General features: G+C 30.4%; 1 protein-coding gene across 2 annotated transcripts; it reads left to right on the top strand.

Annotated features, from left to right (window-relative positions):
* On the top strand, positions 1221-7649 carry LOC109212038 (WRKY transcription factor WRKY24-like). Of its 2 annotated transcripts, XM_019375661.1 has the most exons (6): positions 1221-1853; positions 1960-2252; positions 3431-3505; positions 5538-6268; positions 6385-6543; positions 6783-7649. In XM_019375661.1, the coding sequence occupies exons 2-6, from the start codon at positions 1965-1967 to the stop codon at positions 7441-7443; spliced, it is 1914 nt and encodes a 637-aa protein (XP_019231206.1). In that variant the 5' UTR covers positions 1221-1853; positions 1960-1964; the 3' UTR covers positions 7444-7649. The 2 variants fall into 2 exon arrangements, with proteins under 2 accessions (XP_019231206.1, XP_019231201.1); XM_019375656.1 differs by having other exon boundaries at positions 1221-2252.

The following is a 10199-nucleotide window of genomic DNA, read 5'->3' as shown; positions in this document are numbered from 1 at the left end:
CTCATAATTTTACTTTCTATTTTCGACTCAAATTCTCTAAATTAGCTATTCGTTTCTGGCATATTTGGTTGATCCATACATCAAAGAGCAAGTTCTTTTGTGTCTCATCTTTTTAATTTAAGAAAGTCCTAAGCAAGTGTCGCAAGGTTCAAAACTCGATGAACAACGAACTCGTCCTTTTTTCATTTTCACTTAATATCATATTTTTGTATAGGGAAGAGTTCAATACCATGACTTATATAAGTCACACATCATGCGTTGCGCTCTCAATGCTAGATCAAAGCCATATGAGCTTTTTTATATCTCATTATTATGTGAATTTTATGAAAGAAGTTTAAGAATCTTTTAATATATTTTTACTTTAGGCCACCAGTTCCGTTGAGCCATTGCCCCATGAAAATTATGTTCTACTAGCTTTATTCACATTTGATAATTGAATGACTTATTCACTGCCTTTGATATTCTTTGTCATTGTTGTCTTGTCTTAACTGAAACTCTATAAATCTAATTGAGAACCTCAAAGGATAGATGGGTGGCTCAAGGGGGAGGCTATTAAAGCCTTGATTTAGGCCCTCAGAATTTGAGGCTCCAAAACAATTTTAGTAGTAAATTTTATGATTTTATTTTAATTTAGACAATATAAAAGTTTGCAGAAAAAATAAAAAGTACAAAAATCTTATAAAAAGAAAAGAAAGAAAAACTGTCTTTAACAATAATAACAAATATTTTTATTAGTATACATAAATTTTTACAACAATATCAAAAGTAATATATTGTAAATACATGTTTAACATCTTATTATTTAAATCATCCCTTACTAATATAAATAATATATATTAGCTTTATGTAATTTAAGAATATTATACTGTAAAATAAGAAGTAGGGGAAAAAAAGGCCAACACTAACTATTCTTGCAAGTATAAGGTCTTTTATAAAAATTTGACTTTAATTTCACTAATTCTATTGAAAGGCTCTTGGTGAGAGAAAACATGTATTGTTTACACATTTGGATATTACTGGAGTTGTCCAACAAATTAATTATTAATTAAATTATATTACGTGGTAATATGAAGTTTAGATTCTAGAACGTGGCCTTCTCTTCCGCAACTTTCTAAAACCTCTTTTTTCAATTTTGCCGGCAAACCATAGACTTCCCATTTTCCTCGCCAGCAAAAGACTTTCTACAACTCCATAGCCCTATGCACGATTCATTACAGCTTTCTCTTTTATAAACAAAAAACCTAATAAAACTCCTTGCATCACTTTCTCATTCTCTCTCACACTATCAAACAAGAATAATAGAAGCCACTTATTTTTAATAGTCTCATCTCTCTCCTCATGTTTTCTCTCTTTCAAAAAAAAGGAAACATTTCATTTAGTGGGGTTTGAGTTATTTGGATATTCATACACTATACTTTAAGCTTCTCATTTTTTGTTTGAAAATTATTCTTAGGATTCTACAAGAAAGATGACATGAAGGATCCCTGAGAGTTATTTTTTTTCTTTTGGAGTGATGCAATGTTTCTGTGGCTTGATTTTGTAAATTTTCTTTTTTTAAAAAGAAATATTTTGATTTTCTCTCCTTCTCTTTAAAGAAAAATGAAACACAGTGTCAATCGGGGAGTGAAAACCTAATTAAGGTTTTCGGGGTCATGATTGATACTGTGTTTGTTTAGATAAACATGTAAACAACGCCACTACTAGAATTTTGAGTTTATGTGTTCTGAATTTTAAGAAAAGGGAGCTTTTTGTGTTCTGAATAAATTATTTATACCTATTAAGCAAAAAATTTAATATAAATACAAAATTTGGATCCAAATTACTGGATTCGGCGAGAACTGTAGCTCCTGCATGTGAGTAGACTGTTCTTCTATTTCTTTTTTCTAAACAAAATGGAAAGGAATATTGGAGAGCCTATTGATGATTGGAATTCTCAAATTGTTGGAAATTTGGACTCAGAAACAATGTTAGATTCTCAAGAAAGTGATGCAAAAGTTGAAGAAAGAAGTGGAAATGCAGAAAATGGAAGTTTATTTCCCAATAATAATAATAAGCGCGGTAGCATTGCGGAGCGTCGGGCAGCAAAATGTGGTTTCAATGCTTCCACCATTAGTATAGCCCAGTTTAGGGTTACAAGTACAAGTACGCCGGAGATGTCGCCGCCAACGGCTCGGCCAACTTTTCTGACAATACCTCCGGGACTAACTCCGGCAGCATTGCTTGACTCTCCTATTATGCTTCCAAATTCACTGGTACTTAAATGGTCTCTCTAATTTTCTTTAAAAGTCTTTTCTAGCTTTTAGAAAATCTTGAATGTGAAATTGCATGATATTGTGATGGATTTATATAGTTACTTAAAGGTGCATGTCAGGTGATGTTTGTTAATCCAAAATTGAATTGTGATAATTAAGAGTTTAACTTTTATACATTAAAGGCGTAAAATAATTTTACTCCTAAGTACATATTAAGTAGAATAAGTAACTTGAAAAATAAAACATATTAAAAACACTATTAGTAAAAAAGAAATTTATACCGTCACAGTATATAAGTTATATCCTTGTAATAAAGTATTAAACTGTAAAATGAAAATCAAAATGAAATAAATAACCTTGTTGAGAAAAATACTATGGAAGCAATCCAAATCATTTGTATTTACTATATTTCTCCCAAGCAAATTTGTTGGAGACTTTTGTTTCTTCAATCATGTTTACGTTACGTGTATTCAAGATTTGCTAATTAGGGACAAATGAGAAAAGATTCTTCTAATTTCAGTTGTAAAAGCTGCTTGTAACACATCAGATTACAAAGTAGTTTCAGTTTATACTATTTTTAGCTCGACTCTTACGCTCCATTTGGAAACTAAGAAGCTGGTGGGGAAAAGAAAATTAAATCCAAAGAACTTGAATATTTAATCCATAAATTCAGGTTACAAACTGAGACTTAGGAAAAAGGAAATACTAATCACTTTGGCAAAATGCTCAAATCATGCAGTTGAGATTTTTCAGGTGAGACGTCCTTGTAAAATGCGATTGTTTAATCCATTGAAATAGTCCCCTATAGATATAGTGCTGGAAACTTGTTGAGAAAAAACATATTCGATTTGTTTAGCCAAAAGTAAACATAACTTATTGATGTTACGTTTATTTTCACTATGAGAAACTGTTTAATTAAGATGTTATTTTCTTGGTAATAGCAAATTAGTCAAATGAGAGCAAATCCACTTTTATTTGTTATGGATGGATAAATTGCTAAAAGATCTCGTCTTAACTATTTTGAGTGATTTCAGGAAATGTATGGTGGAGTTGCAACAACGTACACTAATAAATAAAACTGCAATTCCAGTGATCTTCAGAATTTCTTAAACACTTTAATTCTCAATTTGAAATTTTATTTCCAGCTTAATTATATATACTTGTTGTTATCTTCATAGGCACCACAATCTCCAACCACTGGAAGCTTTCACTTCTCCAATATCAATCAAGAAAACACAATGAAGACTACTCAGGTACCAACAATCTATATTAAGGCTAGTTTTGTATATACGCTATTTCTATTTATGTCAGAGCTAGGTATCTAAAGCTAGAAGCAAGATTCCAAGTAAAATATTCAAAGCTTTTGAGTAAGTAAGATGGATGAATTTAGAAGTAAGTGAAAGGACTAGTTGCATATATATATATATATATATATATATATATATAAAGTCCTTTCTTTTCAGAGAGTGAAATTAGGATTTTGAGATCGGTTCTAACGTCGAACATATTCAACAAACAAGAATTCTACCAATAACTTTTACTATTTGATTGACGTTTGAGATTTTTCTTATAATACTTACTAACTACATTAATAGAAGTCCATAAAAATACTTGGAAAACAGTTTTACTAATTATACTACATTTGGCCTTACTTGATTACTATCCTTTTTTTTTCAGAAGACGAATAGACAGGAACTAAAAAATTAAATATTATTCTTGTGCGTCCTACTGCCATATTTAGCTAGCTGGTGCCCTACTTTTATTTTCCTCTATAATTGTGGTTATTGGTTAATATGTTAATTAGTGAGCTTGCTGAGTAAGGACCTGCAATCATGAGAGTATAGGAAATTATCTGATTTGAATAATATTGGGGTTAGTGTAAATTCAGGGACGGCTCAAGAGGAAGCTAGGCTAATAAAGCTTTTGCCTTAGGCTTTCAAAATTTTGAGGCCTCAAAGGTTTTTAATATTTTCACTTATATAATATATATAAAATTATTTACATTAATAAGAATTAATTCAAGTTAATCAAATATTAGCAATATGTTCGCGATATCTTGGATGTTATTGTAAAAAAATTTATTTACTAATATAACAATTCAAATAGTTTAATTCAAAGTTTTACAAATTTTATACAGTTAAAAAGTAGGCAATAATCTTTCGTTCTTTCCTTTTTAGTAAAGATTTTATAATATTACTATGTGAGTGTTAAAAGGAAAAATGGAAACTCGCATCAGGTGTCCTATGTGATAAGAATATGCCACCAAGACTTAAAGGTAAGTTGTATAGAGTGGTTGTTAGACCAACTATGTTGTATTGGGCAAAGTGTTGGCCAGTCAGGAACTCACATGTTCAGAAGATGAAAATAGCGGAAATAAGGACGCTTAGATGGATGTGTGGACATACTGGAGAGATAAGATTAAGAACGAAGATATACTAGGCAAGGTGGGAGTGGTCTCCGTGGTGGACAAGATGCGAAAAGTGAGGCTGAGATGGATTGGGCATGTGAGGAGGAGGAGCACAGATACCCCCGTGAGGATGTGCGAGAGATTGGTAGTGATAGGTTTGAGGAAAGGTAGAGACCGAGAAAGAATTTGGGAGAGATGATTAGACAGAACATGACATATCTTCAGCTCATGAGGACATGACCGTAGATAGGAGAGCATGAAGGTCGAAGATTAGGGTAAAAGGTTAGCACATAGTTGAGCGATTTCTGTCTTTTCTACGAGAGAGCATGGTTCTAATCTAGAGCATCTTATTCGCCCCCTCTCCTCCTCCTCCTCCTCATCATTATTATTATTATTATTATTATTATTATTATTGTTGTTGTTGTTGTTGTTGTTGTTGTTGTTGTTGTTGTTGTTGTTATTACTATTATTATTCAGTTTTATTTATTGTTATTTCTTTTACTTTAGTCACCCTTACTATATATTTTTGTTGTCATGTTTTTCTTTTCTTCAGTATTTTTATCTTAGCTTTTTACACTTGCATTTTTCAAACTTATTTTGAAAACGCATTTCTTGAGCCAAGAGTCTATTAGAAATAGTCTCTCTACCTTACATAAGATAGGGGTAAGGTTTGTATAACTACACAGTTGAACATGTGTAGGTACTCAAATATTTACCTGCAATCACTATGAGACACTGATTTAAGATGTGTTGCATCACTTACTATATTAAATTGGATCACTCTTGATTGATTATAGTGTTGCATGGAGTAATTTGACTGATATAATATCTTGCTATTTCATTTCTCAAACTTCAATATATATTTCCTCTGAATGCAGATAGCAAGAGATCATTTTGAATTCCCAGTGGAATCTCCAAAAGCGACTGCCTTAAAGAACTGCAGCCTAGAAACAAATGTTGGACAAAACATGAGCTGCATTGGCTTAACAAATATTCATGAGTCAGGAAATTGCACCAGAAGAGCAAACCAATATGAGCAAAGAAGTGCAGTGGCTGGTAATAATATTACTCCTAACGGTTCAGATGATGGATACACTTGGAGAAAATATGGGCAGAAACATGTAAAAGGGAGTGAATTTCCAAGGAGTTATTACAAATGTACTCAACAAAATTGCCCTGTTAAGAAAAAAGTTGAACGTTCTACGGATGGACAGATAACAGAAATTGTGTACAAAGGTGCACATAATCATCATAAATCTCAACCTCCTCGACGTGCAACGATGAGTTCAACTGCCTATGGTTTGGGAGAAATGAGTGAAGGAAATATTGGTGGATCGAATAGTTGGACAAGTGTACAATTCGGAAGAAATAAGGATGCTAGAGCTCCTTCAGGTCTGGACAGAACATCCTCTGCATCTGTTTTGACAGAGGCTTCTGATCCATTAATGTTAAATTATCAAAAGACCAATATGAATGCGTTTGAATCAGCTACTCCTGAGCCTTCTTCTACACTTGCTAGTCGTGATGATGAAGACGAAGATAGAGCTACTGAAGGGAGCACTTCACTTGGTGATGATGTTGATGATTATGCATTTGACCATAAAAGAAGGTATTCTTATCTGTTATAATCGATAACTTGCTATTTTTATATTACTAAACCCGTTGTTTGTGTACATGTTTTTCTGTGTGGCTATGTGCTGCTGCTAAGCTGTTATCTGGCCTTAGGAGGAGAGAATTTTACTCAACTGAAACGAGTTTATCGTTGAGGACAGCAAGAGAACCAAGAGTAGTTGTCCAGATAGAGAGCGAGATCGATATTCTTGATGATGGCTATCGCTGGAGAAAATATGGCCAAAAAGTTGTTAAGGGAAATCCAAATCCCAGGTATCTATTTTTGGACAAACACAGTTATGCTTAGTTTTAGTCCCTTGAGGTAAACTCTAATATGAGTCTGTCTTTTTTAACTAAATTTGTTCAATTCTTTTATCTAGTATTTTAAGAAACTTTTTAAATAGTATCAGCAATTAATAGCAAGTCAGTTACCATTTTTAATAGATTATCAGCTAATACTTTATTATAACACTATTATCATAAAACTTAAACTCATATTTTTTCTTATATAGGAGCTATTACAAATGCACAAGTGCAGGATGTCCAGTAAGAAAGCATGTGGAAAGGGCTCCAGATAACCTAAAATCAGTCATCACAACATATGAAGGAAAACATAACCATGAAGTTCCTTCTACAAACAAGACAAACTGTGCTATTTCTGGAAATCAAGCTTTAACTTCTACTTCAAAACCCCATAAAGTTTCCAATTCAGGAATGCAGGTTCAAGATTGTAACTTCCAATTCAATAAAAAGCCCTTTGATTATGTAAGGCCAAGTTTTGTTGACTTAAGATTTGGAGCTGCTTCATCTATATATGACTTGAAATTCCCAACTAATTTACACAACCCTTTGTCCTACGCTTCTTTCCTTTTGAGCCCGAATCCTTTGCAGATGCCTGAATTCCCATTGCCAATGAGTCTTCCCTTTGGCCCTAATATTGTGCCTCCTCTTGGTGGATTTCATTTTAATGATCTTCCATTAACACCAAATGGTGTGTTTTCTATTGCTGGTGAGGATGAAAAGTATATTCACGACAACAACAACAACAATAACAAAAGTTCGAGACTAGTCAAAGGCAATGAAGATATCAAGAATGAAAATTTGTGTGATCATCAAGATGGAGCATCATCTGCAGTATTTTGTGGCCAAATTATGGACAATTTTCCATCTTAAAAGAGCTTAATTGACACTGGTCTTTGTTTTTCTAGGCTCTCTAAAGAGATAGCATGTTACAAAAAAAAGGGATGAGTGGGTGGTCTTCAACATATTTTCATATTTTTTGCTAGATTATCTGATCTTTAGTTTCAGATCATCATCCTTTTTTATTTCATGGAACTACCTGTAAAAATCTTTTTTCCAATTTTCATGTTTTTAAGGAAGTTCTTTGAGCAAACTGCAAAAAAAGAGGATTTTTTTTTTTTTTTTTTTTTGCTTCTCCTTTTGTCGGAAGTTACCGGCCTTCCCCAAGAAGAAAAGAATCTATATCTTCTATATATTATTAAAAGGAGAAGAAAAAGGCAGCATATTAAGCCAAGTGACATAGCCACAATTAGCCAAGCGACACTTCTTTAGGACAAAGCTCCAAAAATTTTGGAGTTTGAAAATATTATTATATATAAAAAAAAGTCTAAAACAAATAATAACAAAATAGAGAAAAACCTAATTTAATCCTCTAAATCACGTACCCACTTCTTTTTTTTGGTAATTAACTTCTTTTGTATTAATCACCAAAGATCAGTCTTTACAAATCCATAGTCCCGCATAAAACTCTGCTGACTATCTCATCACAACTGGGATCAACATCTTCAATGGATTCCACTTCCCATCCCCCCATTTCGCTTGCACGTCCACACAACCACCTGCAACTGAAATACAGGACATTACACGGTAAAAAAATGAGAGAGATCAAATATTAAATAACTGTCATCTTTATAAACACGTCTACAATGAACCCGGATTTTTACCAGTAGTAGTCTCTCTCTCCCCCCCTCTCTCTCTCTCTATATATATATACATATATATATATATNATATATATATATATAAAACCCATCATATTAAGTTAATTGGCATAACAACTGTAAATTTTTAGGACAAAGCTCCACTTCAAATTTATTTGGTAAAATTAAGTAAATAAATAATATTAAAAATATTATTGAAAGAGAAAACATACCACAAACCAGATCATGTAACTAAAATCTTAATATATTAACCCAAAAACCAAAATACAATAATGAAAGTTTCTGAAGAAATAACGAAGAATTAATTTAAAATATAATTTCTCAGGTAAGTTATTAAGAAATTAAAACCCAAACTTTGAAAAGTCATTAATTACTAATGAGACATAATACTAAAAAGACAATCATGAAATATTAATAGATTTTACGACAAATGTGTTAAAGAACTTCTCTATTCTCTACACTGATTAAAAGTTATATTTAAAATAAAACATGAAAAATATTAAAATATTTTAGTATAAAATACAAACGTTAAGACTTATCTTAATTTGAGTTGAAAATATCTTTTGATTATGATAATAAAGGTCATAATAACTAAAATCATAATAAACAAATAGTATTAATAGGAAGAATAATAATAAAAAATAATCCCAGACCCCATGGTGTGGGATAAGACTGGATATGTTGTTGTTATTGTAATAACAAAAAATAAAGAATTTCAATAATAGCGTAAAAAAATATATATATACTAATTAAATTTTTCATGTAAAAAATTTTAGTTAATAAATATAACTCATAGTTTTATAATAAAAAATACAAAAATATGAAGATACTATTAGGATATTATACAAGCGATACGTATATTATATATTTATATATATAAGAAATTAAAAAGTATTAAAAATTTTGGTAGGTTTTTTATAAAAACAAAAAAAAAGGCTTATCTCTTTATAGTTTTGATGAATTCAAAATTATAATTTAGTTATTTAAATTTTGAATAAAATACTTCAAATATTACAGTACAAAAGAATGTACAAAAAGAGGGCGATAAAGATAATTTTATGATATTTTTATTTTGAATTAATTAATAAAAAATATAAATATAAAACTCAAAAAAATTATTGATAAATTTGGACAATTGAAGAATTTTGAACAGTATAATATAAGTTTTGAAAATACAAATATTTCCAAGGTTAGAAAGGATATTTTTTTTTCTTTATATTAAAAGAGAAATAGTATCAAAATATTAAGCCAATTTACAAGTTTATAAAAAGTCATATTAGTAAATGTATAGTACTAAATACTTACTATATTTTTGTACACTACATTAAATAATAATAACAACTAATATTTACTGAAATAATATAATATATTAGATCATAATTTTGTAAGATTAATATTCTGCTAAATTATCCGCGCATCGCGCGCACTAGTAGTATTCAAAAAGAAAAAAGAAAGCTCTCAGCTCAAATTTCTTTTTTCATATGAAAAATAAATTAATATTGGTGGTTCTCAACCATTAAATTCAACGACGACCGAGATTTCATGTTTCAGGATTCACTTGCATTGTCATTAACTCCTATTGTAGCAAAGACAAATTTATAAATAAGTTTTTCAGTCCATGAACTATCAAATGGTTCAAACTAAGCAAGATGTCAATATAACTTACGTAGGATAAATTTCACAAATAGTTATATAACTATGACTTTTTACACCAAAGTCATTTAACTTTATTTTCTCACACAAAAATTATAAACTTTCACTAACTCATACAAAAATCATAATGATAGAAAAATTCAATTTTCTAGTAGTATTTCTTTATTCCACGTTTTTTTATTTTTTTACTTTTAGTCTAATAATTAATAACCCAATTAAAATAGGAGAAATATATATTTTTAGCCGCTCTAAAAAATAATAGTTGACAATATATATATATATATATATATATATATATATATATATATATATATAT

The sequence above is a fragment of the Nicotiana attenuata genome, chromosome 2 (genome assembly GCF_001879085.1).
Source record: "Nicotiana attenuata strain UT chromosome 2, NIATTr2, whole genome shotgun sequence".
Taxonomy (NCBI): domain Eukaryota; kingdom Viridiplantae; phylum Streptophyta; class Magnoliopsida; order Solanales; family Solanaceae; genus Nicotiana; species Nicotiana attenuata.
The sequence above is the reverse complement of the archived record's forward strand: the minus strand, read 5'-3'. Positions and strand labels throughout refer to the sequence as shown.